This window comes from Biomphalaria glabrata, chromosome 18 (assembly GCF_947242115.1).
Source record: "Biomphalaria glabrata chromosome 18, xgBioGlab47.1, whole genome shotgun sequence".
NCBI classification, from domain to species: Eukaryota; Metazoa; Mollusca; class Gastropoda; family Planorbidae; genus Biomphalaria; species Biomphalaria glabrata.
In genome coordinates, this window is record NC_074728.1 from 18,008,976 (window position 1) to 18,032,185 (window position 23,210).

Below are 23,210 nucleotides of genomic sequence, written 5' to 3' on the forward strand. Positions count from 1 at the left end.
GTTTATGGCCTATAATTTGGGGGTTGGATCTAACCTTGGTGTAATAGATTGTTTGTGTTCTACCCTGGTCAGTTTAGTGTAAAAGGGGCTATACAATGCTAACTAGTGGTTAAGTGGGGGGGGGGATGTTCCGCACTGGTCAGTTCTGTATTGAGAAGGGACGCGTTTCGTCACACAATCAACCCTGTTACGTTTAAAAGAGAATTTTTTTTGTCATTAAGTTTAAGTCAGTGTTTCCCAAACTGTTTCCTTAAAGTAACATTCACACATTCCCAGCATTTAGCGGAACACTTTATTGTTTTAAGAGAAATTAATTCCTGTGATGGGCTACTAGTTAATAATTCCAGTAGTTCGTGGAACAACTATTCAGGCCTCGCGGAACCCAGGTTTGGGATACACTTTTCTAAGGCATCAAAACCTTTTGGTACAAGTTCTAATCTTTAAGTGTTTTCACAATTTATGTGGTTGTACATTTAATCCTTTCGTAGATTTCAGTGGAAAGGTCAGAGCTTACCCAGATCTTAAAATCCACTTTGGGATCTCCGTAACACCCTTTGACATTCTTCTTGTCCTGGGAGCTGGTCTTGCAGTTTCTCATGAAGCACTGGATGATCTTCTCACCTGTCACCGCCACGTTCGTGACCATGATAAAGTTGAGCGTTTCCACGGGGGCTTCTGTGGGGGCATAAATTAGGCTCCCATTAGTAAACATTTAGTTTCAATAGTTCTGCTATCGTCTCACAATGTTATGCCAACCGGAAATAACAGCTAGAGTCAAAACCAGAAGCCGTATCAGATTTGGACGAAGCGATGTATGTGTGTGTGTGTGTGTGTGTATGTGTGAGTATGTGTTTGTGTATGTGTGTGTGTGTGTGTGCAGGGCCGGTCTTAGGCTACTGCAACCTATGCGGTCGCAGTGGGCCCTGTGCTTTCATAGGCCCCGCGCTAATTCAGTGTGTAATTATTAAATTGCAAAATATATACGAAAAACTCCTGGAAATCTCCTGAATTTATTAAAATCTCATGAAAACTCTTTTTTCTTAAACAAAATCTTATTATCCTTATTCCCACACAGACTAGGCCCCGCGCAATTAGTTTCGCATAGGGCCCCGCAATTGCTTTGACCGGCCCTGTGTGGGTGTTGTTCGTGTTTGTATTTACTTATTGTTATAGTAGTAATGCTGATGTGGACAGTTGTTGTCAAACTGAATTTCCATTTGTTTGGACCAATACAATTATCTTATGCTGCTTGGATTGCCGCCAATAAACCTAAACCAGTGGATTTCATGTTTTTGTGACGCAACAGTTTTCGAAAACAAGTATGGTCTAAGAATTTTCATAAACAAGTAAAACACAATAAACGCTCGCTGTTTTTGAATATCAAGTTTCAAAAGACAATTTATTGTGAAGAAACCAAACACAATGATGAGCATTAAGATTTAGGGGAATGGGAAATATATTGGCCTCTAAAGAAAAAAATAAATTAAAACAGACAAATGGTGAAAAAATTTAGACAAAAATAATGGATGCGAAGTTGAAAGATCAGTCTCGCCAATTAAGAATACTACTTACTTAATGCTACAAATGTAAGAGCTTGTAAAATTGAATCTGTAGTGTTAAAAGTGCACTAATGTTACTTTATATAAGCAGCTGAAAATGTACCTATTAATATGTTGACCACCATTATGAGATTCATAAGTTACATTGCACCAAACCGTGATGTCCCTGAAACAAGTTTAGATTTCATTTGTGTTTTAAATTACAAAGCTTATATCAACTCACACTTTCTTTTGATAGTACAAATTTTGAACATGTTATTTCTCCCACTTCCCATTCTCGCTTCAAGGTAAAACTGCACAATTATTCATTGCTGCTAACAAAAACAAGAATCAATTTAATACAAAATTAAACAATTAGGTAATTAAATAGTAAGCAAAGCAAAGTTTCCCTTTTAGACCATGCGCTTAGCGAGCAGGGTGTCATGTGATCAGTACAACGACCAAATGCCTTTACTTTCCCCAAATATAGTCAAGTACCCATTAGAGTTGGGTGGACTCGGGGTTGCCTTAAAAATCCTAAAATTCAAAATCCCAGTCTTTACCGAGATTCGAATCCAGCACCCCAGGTTCGGAAGCCAAGCGCTTAACGACTCAGCCACCCTGCAATTTGATAAATGATTAATTTTGTTCGATAAGGGAAATGCATCTTATTGTATTGAGAGAATGCAATTGTAAATTGAAGTTCTTCCCCTTACATAAGCCCATTTTATATGTATTTAAAAAAAAATATTTTGCTTGTTCTATGATATTCAGCTTTAAGGCAACTTGAACAAAAACAATTACACAAACAAGTACAACAGAAACCAATACAACGAGAGCAATAACAGTCACAGGTAGAGTTACAGCAGTTACAGCAACAACAGCTACAGCAAGAGAAACAACAGCTACAGCAACAGCAACAACAGCTACAGCAAGAGAAACAACAGCTACAGCAAGAGAAACAACAGCTACAGCAAGAGAAACAACAGCTACAGCAAGAGCAACAACAGCTACAGCAACAGCAACATAAGCTACAGCAAGAGCAACAACAGCTACAGCAACAGCAACATAAGCTACAGCAAGAGCAACAACAGCTACAGCAACAACAGCTACAGCAACAATATCAACATAAAAAAGGACATCAACACCCACTTGTCATATAGAGAATAGTTTGAGCAGTCAGGACAGGCTGAGGAAGGCTCATGTTATGCCCCACGGGTCTCGGTGTGGTTGTCGTGGTCGTGGTGGTCGTAGTGGTCGTCGTTGTGGTGGTCGTGGTGGTTGTCGTCGTGGTTGTCGTGGTCGTGGTGGTTGTAGTGGTCGTGGTCGGTGTGGTCGTGGTTGTCGTGGGTGTGGTTGCATTGGTTGGCTCGGTGGTCTCGCACGTTGTGATGGTCGTATTGACCGTGGCGTTCACGAGAAGGCCGTTGATGAATCGCTGGTCCTGTTTGATGGTTGTCCGCACAGTTTGAGAATCTGTTGGGGATTTTTTTAAAGTAAATTTAAAAAACAGCAGATACAAAAGAATTAAAAATTCCTTTTTAAAAAGACAATATGTTTTTCCTTTAAAAATAATGACTGGCAGATTAAAAAGGGAACAATGGTTACACATTCCTTGCCCCTTCCCCCGATATGGAATACAAGAATTCTGGTTAAGCGTATTTATACATCTATTAAACTTTATAATATTCCAATGATAGGCCTTTAGATCTAGATTTACAAGACGATGCGCGACAATTGGAAAAGGATTTATTGCGTCATCAAAACTTGATGTTCATTAGCAGACGGTACGTACAATTATTTTTTAGGTTATTAAATTCTTGAACGAATGATGCCTTACATTTGGAAATTCCCGAACGCGATAGTCCTTTCAAAACCAATGTTGGATCTAGATCTAGACCTCTAATTTAAATGTTGGATCTAGATCTAGACCTCTAATTTAAATGTTGGATCTAGATCTAGACCTCTAATTTAAATGTTGGATCTAGATCTAGACCTCTAATTTAAATGTTCGATCTAGATCTAGACCTCTAATTTAAATGTTGGATCTAGATCTAGACCTCTAATTTAAATTTCTTTCTTTTTTTCACTTTGAAAAGTTATAACGATCAAACTAGTTTTCCCAGTGTGACCAACGAACTAGTAATTCTTTTCTCAGCAATACACATCAACTGTTAAATTTCAAGGAAAATCGTTAGAGCCGTTTTAGAGATCCGTGTCCAGGTTCCACCCACTCAGGTTTCACCCTCCATGATGGAGTAGCTCGAATAGAGATATTGAAATAGGAAAATTAAAGCGTTTACCATCCACTCTTTCTCTTCTCTTTGGGATAAATTTTCAGTTATAGGGAAGACAAACGAAAGTTTTATTATTTTATTAGAATTTGCTCTACCTATGATTTCATTTTCTGACTGGAAAATAAATTGAGTCTGCTATAGTACTGCTAGCGTTGTTAACGAAAATAGATTTGTTTACATTTTATAGCGCATTATAATTTGCTATTTTATTCTCAGTCCGCTATGGTCCAATCTCTGTTGTAGACCTCTGTGCGGAAGGGGTATTTAGGTTTCTTTGCTGCCGATTAGCCCTCGGCAAAAACAGCTCATCGGGAGTTCGAACTTGTGCGCCTTTGCTGGGTAGCCAAGCTGGTGAAACCAAACAGCCACACCCCCACAAGATGGATACTTCCGTGAAAACGTCCGCCCGGAGAAGTGCAAAGGCTAAGAAGGAGAGCAAACATTGCTCCCAGTGAGCAGCCGCAGATATGCTTTAGCGAGTGTACTTGCACGTGGTAGGGATGTGAAAAAGGCTTGCTAACCAGTCCGAAACAAGTCACAAACCCAAATTGCTTCGTTCCCCAAATGGGGACTATACGGGCGGTGACGGTTTTTCACGGTGGCAGTTGGACATTATAAGCATATGGAGGCCCCCAGTGGGCTCGGCCTCCGGCCTCGCATTAAACGGGGGAACTAGTGTTGTTGGCTCAAGGAACCGTGTCCCATGACGAAACGGATGTGATTAAATGATCATCTGGTTGTGGGGGGACTTCAGACAGAGGGGTTGGTGAAGAGCCGATTCCTCATCCTGGCCACGAGATAAAATCCTTTCCAGGGTCACATGGTTCACAAAAGGGATGCGGTCATCTCGAACCATACGTGGACATCGCAACGGTGAAGCCAATCAGCAACACCCCACAAGAAGGATACTTAAAGAAGGATGGCGGCGATTTAATATTTAGTAATATATACTAATAAAAATATAATTTATATAAATACTGGTATTTGACTATGAAAGAATTAAATGGTTATGCCTGAATAAAAAATGAACAAGTCTAATATACTCGACTCACCAGGTGTTTCAAAGCCTGTATTATTCTAAAGACGAAGAAAATAAGTTTTTCCAGTGACTTTCAAAAGTCTAAACTTGTTATATATTGTTATATTGTGTTATTTACCGAAACAATGTTCACACACGAGACAAACAAATGTATTGTGAAAGAGAAAAGCTAGTTATAGAATAAAAAATTTTTTTATGAATAAATCATAATTCTTTTCATAATGGTATAAGTATTTATTTAGGTATTTAACAATTTATCTAGATGAAGGTCAGTGAGATATTTTTTGTTGATCAGAACGCTATTTCTAAACTATAACAATGTTGACTATTACTCTGGTTACTCTAAGTGTTATTGTTATACTGGAGGTAAAAAAAACGAAAACTTACCAACGAAACCAATAGGCTAAACAAGAAAGAAACAAATACAAAAATATGTGAAATATAATAGATTCATACATATTTTCTTTAACGCTTTTGTTGTAAAGCTTTGTGATACAGGATGTACCAATCGATTTTAGTTTTTCGGTTATGGAATTCAAACTTAGATGACTGGGTGGAATTATTTATTAATAAAATGGGCCTCTTCTGTTGAGTTTTAGTGTAAATTTTCAACATTAGTGTAGAATAGATTCTATTATAAAGCCTCAGAATAACAAAACTGTTTTATGATGAAAGTATAGTTGATTAATTCTTGCTATATTTTAAGACGCAACACCAAAAAGATATCAGTGACGATGAACAGGATATGTAGTCCATATGCCTGAAAATTGCCTCCCCCAAACTTTTTTATGGGGAGCTATGGGGGGGGGAAGGGTTAACACAAGCGTTACAAAAAACTCCTTTAAGAGATCCCTCAAGGAGTGTGAGATTGACATTCACAGCTGGAAAACGCTATTTCTCGATCGCTCCCACGGTGGCCAGCATGAAAGAACTGATCAACTTATCATACCAACTGGTCAACTTGCCATCACAAGGACTTGTCAATTCGTCATCACTGAAACTGGTCATCTCGTCATCACATGGATAGTAACGCTCCCCTCTCAGACCATGCACTCTATAGATGTTAAGGTCATCTGTTTCTCTGGCCAACGGTTAACGAGTAGGGTGTCATGTGGCCAGCACAACGACCAACCGTCTTTACTTTCCCCAACTTAAGTCAGGTACCCCATTAGAGCTGGGTGGACTCGGGCGCCCTGAAATTCACGAAATTAAAGCTACCAGTCTTCACCTAGATTCAAATCCAGGACCCCAGGTTCAGAAGCAAAGCACTTAACCACTCAGCCACTCACCTTTATTATAACCTTTTTCCCATTATCGTATGTTGTGTTCACTAGGAGGGCTAGAGGCTATAGGGAGGAGGAAGACTTTACTTGTCATGGAAAAAAAGTGCCCAAACTTCTTCATTTTTATCGTAACTGAACACAATCTAAATTTTTATGAAGAAAATGCTCGTGTCGTCCTAACATAACTTTGTAAATACAATTAACTTAGAATTTTCTGCTTATTGCATTATTGACTGTTTTCGCTCTAATTTCTTTGGCTAGTCCTAAAGAATGTATAAATATCTAAACCAATATCGAAACTTACGCTTTTCCCTGGCTTCTTGTTGTATTGCTGTTAAAGAAGACTTGAATAGATATAGTTCCGTTATCTTCTTGGTCCAGTCGGTAGATGGTCAGTTTGGGCAAAGTTCCGTTGAGAATAAGTTTGGTCCGAGTGAAAGACTCAGTTGTTTGATTCTATAACAAAAGTTCGCATATATAACAGCCAGCCGAAAAATTGCTTGTAAAATAAAATAAAAATATAACACTTAAAAAGTTGTCTATTGATTATATATAAAATGCGAGAATGCTCTACGTACATTTATGTCAGTGTTGTCACAGATGTGAAGCAGGAGCCAAAATTTACCTTATCGTTTCCAAAGTAATGAGTCTTGATTCGTGCCGGGTAATTGTAGACATTGTCTTTTTTTGTAAATATAGCAGACCAGACTATCTTCTCAATGAAAAGGATTCCCTGAAGATAGAAATCATTCATTGAAATAAGCACCTTTATTAAAACAAAGATATTTGTAAGATGTAACATTGATTTTATCAGGGTAAACATCAACAACAGATTCATGCATAAACTGTCAAATCATTGACAATCAACTGACTGTCATTACAGTCCTGTCTCATGAATTCCATCCAGCCTGTGATGAAGTGAATGCAAGCTAATAGCAGGAAGTGTAACATGCCTAATGAGAAGTATCGGGAGTGAGGTGGCTGATTGGTTAAGCGATTGGCTTCCAAACCTTGGTTCCTGGGTTCGAATCTCTGTGAAGACTGGGATTTTGACTTTCGGGATTTCTATGGCACCCCTTGAGTACACCCAACCCTAACGGGTACCTGACTTTAGTTGGTCGTTGTGCTGGCCACATGACTTCATTAACCGTTGGCCAAAGAAACAGATGACCTATAGATCTCAAAGTGAACGTTACTCATGAGCAGTGTATTATGCTTATTACTTGAGTTTCTAGCGTTACACCAGACACACACCTTCTAGACAATTGACCGAAAGGAAGGACTTCCTCAGAATGAAATTTTGGCCATTCACTATTGCTCTTATCAAACATCAATTAGATATTAGACAATCAATCCCATCCGTTTGGCTAGGATCAAACTGAACCATATGGCTATAAGAGTTCGATCAATGAGTGTTAGAATAACATTAACGTCAAACGACGTATATAAATTCAACCACTTCGGAAACGCTTTCGCCCCGTACACGTCTATTTTGTATGAACGTATGTCAGTTTGTGGTTGTTGATAGTTTGTACTTCATAACGTCTGATATTTGTGTTGAAAATATAAAAACCTTGCATTGCTTATCAAACAGATGACCCATGGGAGAACCTTTCGGAAGCCGCATATAAGTTTGTATGATAACACAAACTCTCTTTATCATCTAGTTCTTTAACGTAACATCAGTTGTGATTCAAGACCTATAGATTAATATGGCCGGTATGTTGAAAATTGGAACTAGCGAAACATGGCCTTGTCACGTGTCTACAGAGAATGCTGACCACGTCCTAGCTGCACACTTTCTAAAGAGGTCCGAACAAGATTCTGGCATCAGAATACCTGTCTAGAAGATAAACTGTACAGAAACATGCCTGAAACCTCTGCGCAGTTCATCTCAGATTTAATAGAGGTTATAGGGACCTTCCAACTAATAAACTGGGTGGCTGACTTATCGTGTTATACGTACTACCTACTGCCATCACAATGGTCCCCAGCTTGAGCCATGCCAGCTCCCACCCCTTGACATCCTGTAAGAGATCTATGAAATAATAAACTTCTTTAGAAACGCCCAAAACATGCAATCAAAACGAAACCAAGAAGAAGATGAATCTCAAATTTACGTCTGTGCTAGATCTATGTGGTCAGCAGATATATGCATACATTAAATGACCTCAATATTTCTAACGAACACCAGTGGTCAAATGAACGTAATAAAAACCAACTCCTTCATGATCGGAGTTAGTTCCCCTATGTGAGAGACAGTGTAACGTTAGATCGCAAATTATTAAAGGCCGAAAACAAATTTCTTGTTGTGGACTCTTTAGAAACTGTTACCTTAAAGTCTTCAAACTTCATGTCAATATCCCATTGAAACGTCACCTCTCTTTTGTTACATCCAAACAGGACAGGAGGAGGCCTTGTGGTGAACGCTGAAAGTATTGAACTTTTTGTATTGGTTTTTTACGTTTGTTTCGGAACTTTTAACGGACACTCGACTACATTAAAGATCATAGACATCTTAACTTTAACTGTTAGTTTTATATTAGAAACATTTAAAATAAGATCCGACAAATGGGATTAAAATAATACATAAAATTTACTGCTTTTCAATATAAAGGCCACGTACCTGCCCTCCCCCCCCAGTTCATGATCACTTATCGTTATCTGAGCATGGAGTGGTGGCGAAGTGGTAGAGCGCTTGGTTTCCGAACCAAGATTCTAGAGTTCAAATCACGGGAAGACTGGGGGTTTTAATTTCGAGTTTTTTTTTAGGACGTCCCCTGAATTCACCCAACTCTAATGGGTACCTGACATTATTTGGGGAAAGTAAATCGATTGGTCTTTGTGCTGGCCGCATGACACCCAAGTTAACTGTTAGCCACATAACAGAAGGCTTTTACATTATCTGCCCAAATAGATCGAAAGATCTGAAAGTGTATTTTTAATCATGAATCATTTGTTTAAACACTGATATAAACACTGCTGTAAACACTGATATAAACACCGATATAAACACCGATATAAACACCAATAATAGCATTGCTATAAACACTGCTATAAGCACTGATATAAACACTGCTATAAACACTGCTATAAACACCGCTATAAACACTGATATAAACACTGCTATAAACACTCATATAAACACTGATATGAACATTGTTATAAACACTGATATAAACACTGATATAAACACTGATATAAACATTGATATAAATAGTGATATAAACAGATATAAATACTGATATAAACACTGCTATAAACACTGCTATAAACACTGATATAAACACTGATATAATAGTGATATAAACAGATATAAATACTGATAAAAACACTGATAAAAACACAGATATAAATACTGATAAAAACACAGATAAAAACACTGATAAAAACACTGATATAAACACTGATATAAACACTGAAATAAACAATGATATAAATAGTGATATAAACAGATATAAATACTGATAAAAACACTGATAAAAACACAGATATAAATACTGATATAAACACTGATATAAACACTGTTATAAATATTAACAACAAAAAGAAAACAAATGAACAATCGAAGTGAAGACGAGAAAGAGACATTTGTCTTATGTTACTTACAAATAACTCTGATTAAAACTGTTTCTGACTTCCCTTCAAATTTGCAAGTAATCCCAGTAGTCTTTAAAAAAATTATTCAAGAATAAACAAGAACACAAAAAATTGTAAGTATTTTAAAACAGAATATTAAATCTAAATTGATTCTAGGTTTTACCTACAATGGCATCTCAAAAACGAATAAATATGAAACAGGATCAGGCGATAGAGCTTCCTGATATCTCTCTGAGCACAGTGTTATATAGAAAAAAGGGAGCTAATTTCAGAAGTATTGAGATATATGGCAGTGATTTGATGGTTAGATAAACTTTGGCTTTAAAAAAGTTTTTTTTTCTGTTGCTTGTTATACAGTAAGTACTATTATAAATCACTCCAGGTTTCATTGGAGCTATTTAGTAAAACTGTTTGCCATTGGAATAAGATTTACGTATGACTTTTTTTATGTCAATGAAAATATGACCTTTCATAATTAGTAGTATATTTATAGTATTTGTAATTTGAAGAGTATATGTCCATATCTATATTATAAAGTAGAATGTGAGGGGTATGTATGTATGTATGTATGTTACTTATAGACATCAAAACCGCTTGACCAATCTTGATAAAACTAGGCAGGAATGTTCCTTGGGTACCAACTTAGACCGTAGTGTATGTATTGTAGCCCTAAAACAAACTTAAGACCCTCAAAAAAAATAAAGTTGTCCGACTCTATTAAAGCTATAGTATTTTATGGATCTAGGCCATGTCTACAATGTTGACATGAGAAAAGATAGAAAGGATTTAGACCTAGATCTAATTTTAAGAAATACACTTTGCGCAGATAGTTTTTTACTTTGACACATGAAAAGACAAAAGAAGATCCATTGATTTCATTATATAATAAAATTAACCTTCAATTTTGTGTTTCAAAAGCATTTTTTACATTAATTAGTTCCTTATATCTGTGATTACAGATTTCCTGACGAACATTCTTTCATTAGACAATTCCGTAATGAATCGCGTACTAAATATTAATTCGTTTAATTGTTTACTTTATAATCCCATCCCTAGATCTAAAACTCTAATTCAACTCTAAGATGATAAAACTTCTCTTCGCACAGATAGTTTTATACTTGAACACATAAACATATTAATTAAAGTCCATTCATTTCATATTTTGATCAAATAAACTTTCAAATTTGGTTTTCTAAAGCATTATTTTGAAGAGACTACATTGGTTTACGAAAGCTGCGAAGCCGAGTTGAGATAGGCCTAGATCTATATTCATTCATGAATCGCGTACTAAAAATTATTTCGTTTAATTGTTCACTTTATAATCCCATTCATTTAACAAAGCTATCGCTCTTTTCGTTTTTAATAGATATGAATGTATCGGCTTCGGGTAATCCCATTTTCGCAAACCTAATTTTATTTTCGTAGCGAAAGAGAAAAAACATGAAAGGATCATTAGTTAAGTTCAACATACATCTAAATCCAATCCACTAGATTAGTAAACACAAACTAAGACCCGTAGTCCGCGGGTAATGTCTGGCGAACATCCTTTCATTAGACATTACCAAATGGTTACACATTAACAGTGATTAACACATCTCTCTACTGAGTCTATTCCTAGGCCTAGGTCTAAAACTCTTATTGAACTCTAAGATGATAAAACTTCTTTTCGCAAAGATAGTTTTATGCTTTAACACATAAACATACTAATTATTGTCCATTCATTTCATATTTCAATCAAATTAACATTAAAATTTGTTTTTCTAAAGCATTTTTAATACATTCGTTCGCTGTTCGCTAAATAAAGCTGCGTAGCCGTGTTGAGATAGGCCTATATTCATTCATGAAAAAAGGTCACGCATGCGGAACACAGAATGAACTCTATAAAAGCCCATTTTTAACTCTAGATTAGTGTAGATTTAGATCTATGTCTACCTAAAGATCTACTTTATACTGTAACACATGAACATACAAAATTAAGTCTATTCATCTCAAATTTTAATCAAATATATGTAGGCCTACAAGCAAATGTTTTAATTTGAACAAATGGATTTAAGCCTATTAGCTATTCTGATTTGATAGCTTCATTCACACTATTTTTACATTGACACATTCGCTTTACTTATTACACTATTATTTCGTTTAATTGTTTACAAAACACTCTCAGTGACTATATCGACAGTAATGCGCAAATAAAGACCCGCGGGTCGCGGGTAACATATGTCTAGTATATATATATATGTCAGTATAGAGCTTTTTATCTTTCGGAATGGAACAATACAATGTTTCGAATTTTTTAATTTTTAAAATTCTATTTAACAATAGCGAAAGTCGCTAAACAAGAAATCATTTTAAAATGAGATAACATTTTTACAGTTTTAGCAATGGTATAACTATCCGCTATTTATATCATCTGTTGATGTTTATTCTCTTGCACCATCTTTGTACTGAGTTTAAACCAGGTCTAAAAAATGCACTCATTGTACAAAGTGGTGTAGTACAGTGGTTCTCAAACTGTGGCACGCGGATCCCTAAGGGTCCGCGAGACCGCCGTAGATTATTCGATAGGGAAATTGTAATAATAATTAACTCGCCCGACATTACTGCTTTATGTTTATATTACGTACTATTGTATGTCCACACAAACCAAAGATTTGAGATATTCCTCATTTGGATATTGCCGACTGTGTGCTGAACCCTTTTGTACGTGGATAAACTCAGATCTCAGTCACACATGTATCCAAACCAATACAGAAGCCGCTTATTGAAATAGCTACAAACGAGGAACTTAAACTATGATTAAACATGTATACCAGGAAATAATCAGGAATTCTGTTACAAACACAGATTCCAGTTCTATATCCTCTATTGGATGCCATTGCACAAAAGTTATTGACTGCTTTCCAGTCTTCTAATTTTAATAGAACGTGGATTCATTGCAAGAATATACCTTGTCATCAAAAAAGAAACCAACTAGAAATTTATGCTCGTGGAGATTTGCGATAGCAACTTACATACGTTGAACAGGACTGTGCCAGGACATACTTACACACAATTTAAATAAAATATCAACCAACTATTTTTTTTTTTAATTTTAATTTTAACAAAATTATAATCTTAATAAACACTTTATTTTAAACAAATAGTTGTTATTTTTTACATTAGTAAATCATACGGTATGCATTTGTGTAGCCTTTTTTTTAAAACTTAGGGATCCGTATGTAAGGTTAGACTTTAGAAAGGGGTACCTGGGTCAAAAAGAGTTTGAGAACCTCTGGTCTTTATAGTGCTTGAAGGGGTTGCAGTAGTTTCTCTCTCTCTCTCTCTCTCTCTCTCTTCTTTTTACTTATCAGGGATTTTCACGCAGAATAAACAATGTCAAAGGCTCCATTTTGTGAGATCACTGATGCCAGCCCCAAAAAATAAAACTTTTTTTTCGTGCTACAAGCGAAATAATTTATAGATCTAATTCTACACTGCTAGAAAGGGCACACAACTATTGTACAATTAGTCAAAATAAACTCGCTTAGCAATACTTTCACATTTTGGACACCGGGAGCACAAAAGAGCTAGCTATTTATGAATTCGCCTTCATATATATAGTATATATATATACTGGTCGACCGGCGGCGTAGCATACGCCGCTATTTTGCAGGGCCGGTCTAAGGCCACTGCAACCTATGCGACCGAAGGATCCGCACTTTCATGGAATCCGCAGTAATTCAAGGTGTATAAATTATTAAATTAAAGCATTTTATAACTTAAAACTGATTTCCCGCGCTCTCCTCTCGATTTACCAGGAGCTCCTGGAAATCTAAAAAAATTGCAAAATATACGAAAATGTCCTTAAAATATACGGAAATATATAGAAAAAAAAACGCCAATCCTACGCGCTATGAATAAAAACGGCATTATGCATTAGCCGTAATTGTGTAATCAGGTGAAAGAAGCTTCTCACGCCTCAAACTAATGAAGAATTAGTTGAGGTCAACAATTCTCAAAGATAGATTGAAACATTTGGTAATTCTTGCTATTGAGCGAGATCTATGTAGGGAATAGAATTATTATGATATACTGTATGACTTTGCTACACGCAAGGGTCGTAAAGTAATTCTGTACGTAGTAAAGAATGAATAAAATGCATAGACGAATTTATTTTCTAATACAAACTCTTAAATTTCACTTATTGTTCACTTCCCTACCCAAACTTGACCCCGCGAAATCCGTTTCGATAGGGCCCCACGATGCTCAAGTCCGGCCCAGCTATTTAGTGTTTGTAAAATGTTTTACATGTTTCGGATGTTCTTTCAGAGTTGACGATACTTTACTTCCTAGTCCAAACCTGCCGCATGGGATGGGAGCGGGCATGGTTTGACAGTCCAGCGCGCAGCCTCCGTAGCGAGCTGTGAAAACGTGTTCTCCCCCCCCCCTTTTTTTTTTCGTGGGGTGACTATCCGCAGAAATAAGAGAGTGATCTTCCCATTTACTTCTCGTCTGACCTGATTAGGGAAGAAGAGAATTATATATAAAGATATTACAAATCTATCGGAGCTGTCGCAATTCACTTTTATTTTTAAATTTGAGAATCACAACTATAAAGTTCACCCTTCAGACCTTTCAATCTATAAGACAGATGATGCAAAGGTCATCTGCTACTGTGGCCTACAGTTAACAAGCAAGAATAACGACCAACCGCCATTATTTTTCCCTAACTAATGTCAGGTACCCATTAGAGCCGGGTGGACTCGGGGACGCCCATATATCGCGAAATTAAAAATCCCAGAATACGGGATCCCCGGTTCAGAAGCCAGGCCCTCAGCCACCGCGCCCATGGTTTATATCACGTGAAGATGTTTGATATTGATAAGATGGACTCGGATGTTCGGAAACTTGATCGAACACAAAGACTTACATTCAGATCCTTGGTCATTTTGGCGTAGTAATAAAACAAAGTGAATCTGGTCTTCACATCCACGATCGTCTCATTCTCTTTTCTCTCTAGAATTTGCTGTCTCTCTTTCTGAGCACACCCGCAGCGGGCATCAATTGGAACGCTGGGATACGAGCGAGAGCAGTACCTGTAGTCTATTTTCTTTAACGTGCAACTGAGGACGAAATATATATATATATATATATATAGTGATTTTTTTGTGACGTACTGTGTACAGGCAACTTCTTCAAGGTGTGCAAAAAATTATTAATTTTCTGATATTTTAACGTTTATCATTAATTTTTTAGTAGTTAAAAGTTAGGCAATCCATCACTGAGTACAGGCACCTATTTTTTTTAAAGCACTTTCTCTTATCTTATCTTATCTTATATAATACAGACGTTACTTCAAAAAAGAAGATGATTACGTCCTACGCGTCATGCATTTAGTCATGCATATTAACCAATGACTTAAATTCTGCCAAGTCACTGGTTTTCCTGGCTAGCTCAGGCAACCCATTCCATGCTCTAATAGCACTAGGGAAGAAGGAGTATTTGTACAAATTTGTCCTAGCATATGGGACGAGGAATGTGCCTTTATCTTTGTGTCTTTCAGAGTATTTTATTAAATTTTGTTTTTGTATTTGAAGATTATGGTTCAGTGTTTTATGTATGATTGCTACTTTACTTTTGAGCCTTCTGTCCTGAAGGCTTTCTAAATTTAGTGATTTTACTAAAGGTGTTACTCTTGTCAAATGTGAATATTCGTTTGTTATGAATCTCACTGCTCTATTTTGTGTCTGTTCCAGTTTCTTAATGTTTTCTTGAGTTGAGGGGTCCCAAACGGAGGATGCATATTCTATTATTGGCCTAACCAAGGTTAAGTAACATTTTAGTTTTATGTTCTTATTTGATTTATAGAAATTTCTTTTGATAAATCCTAATGCTTTGTTTGATTTTTTTGTAGTTTCATCAATATGTGGATTCCATGATAGTTTTTCATTTATTATAACACCTAGGTATTTTGCGTTTTTAGTCTGTGATACTGGTTTGCCATGAATAAGATAAGTGGAATTAATTTGTTTTAGTTTTTTTGTTACTCTTAACAACTGACAATTTTCTGGGTGGAAAGACATGCTCCAATTTGATTCCCATTTCTGTAATTCATCTAATTCTCTTTGTAAAATATCTGTGTCTTGTGTTGTTTTTATTGTTCTATATATTATGCAATCGTCTGCAAATAATCTGACTTTTGTTCCTGAACTAATGCAATTTGGTAAATCATTTATGTAAATTAAAAATAGTAGTGGACCCAAGACTGTACCTTGAGGTACACCTGAGTTTACTGTTATCGCTGTTGATTTAGAGCCATTTATTATTACAGTTTGTTCTCTCCCTATCAGAAAGTCTTTAATCCACTGATGCAGTGGACCATTAATGCCGAAATATTTTAATTTTTTAAGCAAACTATGGTGGTGAACTTTGTCAAAAGCCTTAGAAAAATCTAGTAAGATAGCATCTATTTGTTCACTATTATCTAAACCTTTTGAAAAATCATCAATTAGTCCTATTAGTTGTGTTTCACATGATCTATATTTCCTAAAGCCATGTTGGTATGGTGTGAGGACATTATGTTTGTCTAAGTGGTTTATGATGTTGCTACATATTATGTGTTCTAGGATTTTACATGTGATGCTGGTAAGTGATACTGGTCTGTAGTTCCCTGGGTCAGATTTTTCTCCTTTTTTAAATAGGGGGGTGACATTAGCTTCTTTCCAGTCCTTTGGTACTCTGCCCTGGTTAAGTGAAGCCTGAAAGAGTATTTTGAACACTGGGGCTAGCTCATTACTTAGTTCTTTGAGTAATCTAGCTGGAATACCATCAGGTCCAGAAGCTTTATTTGGTTTGGTGTTGGCTAATAGTTTTTGAATTCCATTTTCTTGTACTACTATATCTTCTATGTTGTCTACTTGGTTCAAATTCAGTAATATGTCTTTGTCTCCTGGGGTTGAGAATGCTGATGCAAAGTATTTGTTTAGAATGTTTGCTTTAGTTTCATTATCATTATGTATTATGTTATGTTCATCTTTTAATGGCGCTACGCCTGTTGTTTCCATTTTCTTAGACTTAATGTATGACCATAGGTTTTTGTTTTTATCTTTAGATATTACATTGTTTATGTATTCACTCTGCAACTGTCTGCTTACTTTTTGGGTTAAGTGTTTAATTTTTATATACTTTTTGTAAACTCTTTCTGCATTAGTTTCTTTAAATTTTCTATAGAGGTTTTCCTTCTGTTTACAAAGCTTCTTTAGTCTATTATTAAACCAGCATTTATTTATTTTGTTTGATGTGTATATAGTTGGTATATGATTTTCTATTATGCTTTTAAGATGGTTTTTAATGAAATTCCAGAGGTCATCGACTGGTTGGTTAATGTCTTTTTCTAATAAGAATGTTTGTTGAAAGTTTAGTGCAGCTTGGTGTAGTTGTGTTAGGTTACATTTATTCCAGAGTAAGATTTTTCTTTCTTTTCTTTTCTCTCTCTCTCTCTCTCTTTATATATATATATATATATATATATATATATATATATATATATATATATATATATATATATATATATATGTATATTATTTTCATGAAAGCTGGATTTATTTCATGCAAATCATATTTTATCAAGTTCGCAAATAGTTCCTTTAATTGTTTTTAGTTTAGTCCTATATGCCTACAAGCATCCTACAAATAAATCTCGTGGTAATCATTATATCTCTGGTATTGCCATTCCACTCCCCTTTTGGGTTGAACCTTTGAAGAGTAACCCCTAGAAAATAAATAGCAAATAAAACGAACACAAAGTAACTTACGATTCTGTTTTCGATTCTGGGAAAGAGAAAACAATATCTTTTTCTTCGCCTTCTAAGTCATCGTCGGTCAGGCTTTAAAAAAAAACCAACGGTTTAGTTCAAAATAAGCAGGCCTAGAAAAATGTACTGGATTTTACAAATGTGTTAAATTATGTTAAGATCTGCCGCTGTTACGAGGATATTGTCTGTCTAACGGTAATAATTAAATACACCTTTTTAGCTAAATAAATAGAACTTTCTAAAGCTAAATAACTAGAACTTTCTAAGTTACATTAATAGAGGTTTCTGAGTTAAATAAAGACATTATTCTGAGCTAAATAAATACACCCTTCTGAGTTAAATAAATACAACTTTTGAGTTAAATAAATACAACTTTCAGAGTTAAATAAATACGACTTTTGTGTTAAATAAATAGAACTTTTTGAGTTAAATAAATAGAACTTTTTGAGTTAAATAAATACAGCTTTTGAGCTAAATAAATACAACTTTTAAGTTAAATGAATACAACTTTCTGAGTTCAAAATAGTTTTAGGGGCTCAATAAAAATGTTGGTCCTGGTAACTTATTTGCAAAGCTGGTTTACGAACCCAGAGGTTTCGGGTTCCAATCCCGGTGAAGGCGGGGATTTTTAATTTTGGATTATTAGGACTCCACTGAGTCCAACCATAAGTAATGGTTACCTGACATTAATTAGTTAAGGTGACCAAACGTCCCGATTTAGGAGTGACAGTGCCGCTCTTAGACCGTCTGTTATGCTTTTCATAAAATTCCGTGCGGGACGGCCAATGTCCTGCTTTCATAAAAGAAGTCGACCAATGTCTAGCTTTTATTATAAAATCTTTGTTAATCTTTCGACTAATAACTTCAAAGTACCGCCATCTTCTTGATCTTTATTCCATGCTCGCTGCTTTGCAGACTCCTGTGTTAAAAGCTTGGGTAGTGCTTTGACTTGCAGCATCCTGTCTTCTTCTCAGAAACTGACGTCAGCGCGTTTTCTTTTGACGTGAGGCCGTCCCTCATGCTTCTGGCTGATTCTGTTTATCAACGCGAGCGTACAGTTTTCATTTGCTTGGCTTCCCTTTCTGTTCAAGTCAATGACAGTGCAAGAAATGTCATAGACAAAAATAAACATTGAAGTTCATAGGGAATTACCAGCAGAGTTCCCGTTCTAAACGGGGCAAGAAAATCCAACAACCGCAATGAAATGCGATGCTAGAAATGTTTCTGTTGCACATGTGGATAAAATCAAACATCTGCATGCAGACCGTAATTTTCAATTGGTAGCTTCCAGTAAATCTACATTAAAACTATAATTAAGGTGGCATACTTCTACAATTTTTAAATATTGGTATGATTAACCAATTCGCACACGCTAAGGGTATTTATAATGCAGTTTCTCGTGCAGGGACAGAATGTCAGTGCTCTTGAAGTATTGGCGGATTGGTTAAAAAATACACGAAATTAAAAAAAAAGCATGAAAACTTGAAAAGGTTCCTCCTCAACGATGTACGCATGGATGACGCGAGTTTTTTTTTTTAGAAAAAGTGATGTAGCAGCGACAATCGTAAGCTTTTACAAAAATTGTGCCGAGTACCGGGTATTTCAGAGAGAGAATAGGCCAACCCGGTATTCGACAGTTTAACGCTTTGGGTTAATCACACAGAAAGATGATCTATCTTGGAAAACGTTTCAGAAAGGCTGCAATTATTGAAATTATTGTGTGTGTATGTGTACAATGTGTGTAAATTGTGTGTGTGTGTGTAAATGGCGTATTGTACTAGCGTCTAAGTTGTTAAAATATTGCTCGATGTTCAACATGTGTCCCGCTTTGACTGCCCAAATCTCTGGTCACCTTAGACTTAATGTTTATAAAGACTTGAAGTTAGTCTTGTGGGCTGTACACTGTAGCTAATACTTACGTCACATAGCATACGGCATAGTATGGGTGATCTTGCACTGCCACGATCTGACTCATGCTGACTTCGGCACTAAACACTAGGACTGGATGAAATGTCATGTGGTCAGTAAAACAAGTAACATTTTGAAAAAGTTAAAAAATCACAATACATCTTTTATAAAGATGATAACTCTCTGTAAAAGCGATTACTTTACTCTTAATAAATAATGAATGACAGATAAAATAAGTTAGGTTCCCACTTCAGACCATGCGGTCTATAGGGCAGATGATGTTAAGGTCATCTGTTTTTTTTTTGGCTAACGGTTAACGAGCAGAGTGTCATGTGGCCAGCACAACGACCAACCGCTTTTACCTTCCCCAACTAAAGCCAGGTTCCCATTAGAGTTTTGTGGACTCAGGGGCGCCCTTTAAATCATAAAGCTCGAAATTCCAGTCTTCAACAAGATTCGAACCCATGACCCAAGGTTCGGAAGCCAAGCGGCAAATAAATCCAGGTTATGAGAATATATAAATCTATTTAGACAGACTATTATGCTATTTTAGTTATACAGATCCAGACATAAAACGACTAAAATTCTGGATATAGATTTATGGTATATACAATTCTATGCCTAGAGAGAGATCCAGACTTAGAAGACGGTGCGCAAAGTGTTCCTGGACGTCTATTTACTTATGAAACTCTTTAAAGAAGACATGCGGGAATACCCGCTGACGTACGTGTTTGTGTGTTCAAGATAAATCTTGTCTAGACCAGTTTTAATTTTAGAAGATAACATAAAAAATATATAACGGCGTGAAAGTTAGTTAGCAATTCTTTTCCCAAAGAGATACATCAAATGTTTAATTTCTAAGAAAATCGTTAGATAAATTTTCGTTATTTTTGTACAGGAAGGTTTTTTTGCTTTTTGACCCAACTAAGAATTTGAAAGCTGAATAGAGGAATTGTAATAATTTTGTTTCAATAGTGTTGACACCCATTTGCGAACAATTGCTCATTCATGCGATTCGTCAACGATGTTTTTGCTGGAAACTGCACTGGATATAAGCACTCCACTACCTATAAAATGTTTCCCATCCAACTCCTGACCAACATATATGGCTCAGAAGTTCGGTTCGGCAAAACTGTTATTTCTGAGCCAGTGCTACGCCCTGGCAGAACGTGTGACGCCGCTGATTCCCAAACCGTACCAGCAACTGGCCTGCAGTGTCTTGTGGATAGATCATCTGCGTCGAGGGGACTTGGGCGTAACTGCTGTATCAGCTTCTTTGTTCCGATCAAAGTTAATGTCAAAGCTTTTTTTTTAATTTCGATGTTTACGTTGTGTTAATGTGTTAGCATTAAGTATTTTTAGGTGTAGGACAGTTGCTTTTTTTCTATAAGATTTAGGAACAAGAACAACAGTTTTAATAATAATAATAATAATAAAACAACAGCTGATATCAAGTGTAATTGTATCTATTAGTTGGGATCAGTCATGGGATTAAATTACAATAGATCTAGACTATCACGTGTCTAAACCAGTTATGAAGGAGGGAGGGAAAGGGGTATTTGTCTGAATGGTACCGAATGGTAGCTCCTTAAGTTTATTATAATATATTCATTCCAAAAAAAAAAAAATACATCCTACGCGTGTCCTTGTGTATAGTTATTTGTGCATGTCAATAGAGACTTAAGCTTGGTTTTCCTGTTTCAGGCCCTAACGACATTAGAGAAAAAAAAGAGCACTCCTACTTCTACGAATGTGTTCTAGCATATAGAATAAGAAATGTGCCATTATCTTTGTGTTTTTCTTGGCATTTAATTATACTCTGTATTGTATTGATAATTATGGCTCAGTGTTTTATGTAGCCTATTATTGATACTTTATTTATTAGTCTTAAGTAGGCTACCAACGTGTCTTAAAATTGAATCATTTTTACTAATGATTACAGAGCGAGACAGCTGGAGATCACTTACAAAGGCCGCGGGATACACTTATGAGACCACAAAAGAAAATCCATATCCGAAGATAGACGTAGTCTGGGGAAAAAAAAGACGCTAAATTGACCAACGGCGGACAATGGTTATGTTTGCGTTGGTTGTGGCAAGATATGTAGGTCGCAGCTGAGGCTGCGTAGCCACATGAAATACTGCACTCCCCATTAATCTTCGGACTCGAAGACAAGTCTAGTAAAATGTGAAAATTAGTTATAAATGTCTCAGTTCTCTTTATGCTTCTGTTATAGAACATCTATATCTTGTTGCTTTAGATTTTCTTTGATTGAGGTGTCCCAAACATAGAATATTCTAATATTGGTCTAATCCAGGTTACATAACATTTTAGTTGTAGGCCTATGTTCTTGTTTGATTTTTACAAATTCCTGGTAACTCTAGATTTAGACAGGCCAATAGATCTTCATAAAAAAAAATGTAGATCTAGCCATTTACTTAGTCAAAATTCAAAACATAGCGTTTACGGTTTACTTACGAACATTTTTTGTTGTTACATGCAGAAATACAAAAAGGCTAATAACATCAAAGATCGAAATATTTTTATAGTAGAAAGAATATATTGTAGACATGCTGCCGGGGCGATCAAATTAATCTGCAAATTTGATTCAGGGGTGACAAATTAATCTAGACTCTGTATGTAAATAGACGACTCCAGTACTATTATTTTTAACTTCTTTTTCAAGTTTAATAAATAATGCACACTAATTAAGATAACCGGTGTAAACGTTTTTTTTTAATGGGAATTTCCTCTTGTTAGCGCTTATTTGGGGAATCTTAAGTTTTATTAACAGAAACGCGATCATTGGCGAAGACATGCACCCAAGGCGAATAAAAACACTTAAATAGACCCCCCCCCAGACGGACAATGCTTCACATAAGGCACAATATGCAGGTCACAACTAGGTTAGTGTTGCCACGTTAAATAGACCCCCCCCCCACCCAGACGGACAATGCTTCACATAAGGCACAATATGCAGGTCACAACTAGGTTAGTGTTGCCACGTTAAATAGACCCCCCCCCAGACGGACAATGCTTCACATAAGGCACAATATGCAGGTCACAACTAGGTTAGTGTTGCCACGTTAAATAGACCCCCCCCAGACGGACAATGCTTCACATAAGACACAATATGCAGGTCACAACTAGGTTAGTGTTGCCACGTTAAATAGACCCCCCCCAGACGGACAATGCTTCACATAAGACACAATATGCAGGTCACAACTAGGTTAGTGTTGCCACGTTAAATAGACCCCCCCCCCCAGACGGACAATGCTTCACATAAGACACAATATGCAGGTCACAACTAGGTTAGTGTTGCCACGTTAAATAGACCCCCCCCCAGACGGACAATGCTTCACATAAGACACAATATGCAGGTCACAACTAGGTTAGTGTTGCCACGTTAAATAGACCCCCCCCCAGACGGACAATGCTTCACATAAGACACAATATGCAGGTCACAACTAGGTTAGTGTTGCCACGTTAAATAGACCCCCCCCCCCCCAGACGGACAATGCTTCACATAAGGCACAATATGCAGGTCACAACTAGGTTAGTGTTGCCATGTTAAATACTGCACTCATCCTTAAGCTTCGGAACCGAAGATAGTGCCTACATTTTAAGCTTGAATGGCTCCCCAACTGAGGATCATCAACCATCAAATTCTAATATCAACTAGCTCAATAATAGAGTCTTGAGTATCATCATCATCATCTATTCCTTATATTTTTGTCGTTGGTATGTTGCGA

General features: G+C 36.3%; 1 protein-coding gene across 1 annotated transcript in view; it reads right to left on the reverse strand.

The window, feature by feature from the left end:
* Positions 1-22,117, reverse strand: part of LOC106072800 (uncharacterized) — a 28,381-nt gene extending 6,264 nt beyond the window's left edge. Inside the window, exons 1-13 of the mRNA XM_056017648.1 lie at positions 21,937-22,117; positions 19,470-19,551; positions 17,551-17,622; positions 14,667-14,859; positions 9,767-9,827; positions 8,492-8,586; positions 6,783-6,890; positions 6,462-6,613; positions 5,824-5,955; positions 5,262-5,277; positions 4,888-4,912; positions 2,691-3,014; positions 515-675 (exon numbers count right to left, since the gene is read on the reverse strand). Of these exons, the coding sequence (XP_055873623.1) occupies positions 515-675; positions 2,691-3,014; positions 4,888-4,912; positions 5,262-5,277; positions 5,824-5,955; positions 6,462-6,613; positions 6,783-6,890; positions 8,492-8,586; positions 9,767-9,827; positions 14,667-14,859; positions 17,551-17,622; positions 19,470-19,551; positions 21,937-22,030 (1,515 nt within the window). The 5' untranslated portion in view covers positions 22,031-22,117. The remainder of the gene's footprint in view (positions 1-514; positions 676-2,690; positions 3,015-4,887; positions 4,913-5,261; positions 5,278-5,823; positions 5,956-6,461; positions 6,614-6,782; positions 6,891-8,491; positions 8,587-9,766; positions 9,828-14,666; positions 14,860-17,550; positions 17,623-19,469; positions 19,552-21,936) is intronic.
* Between the last annotated feature and the right edge of the window lie 1,093 nt (positions 22,118-23,210).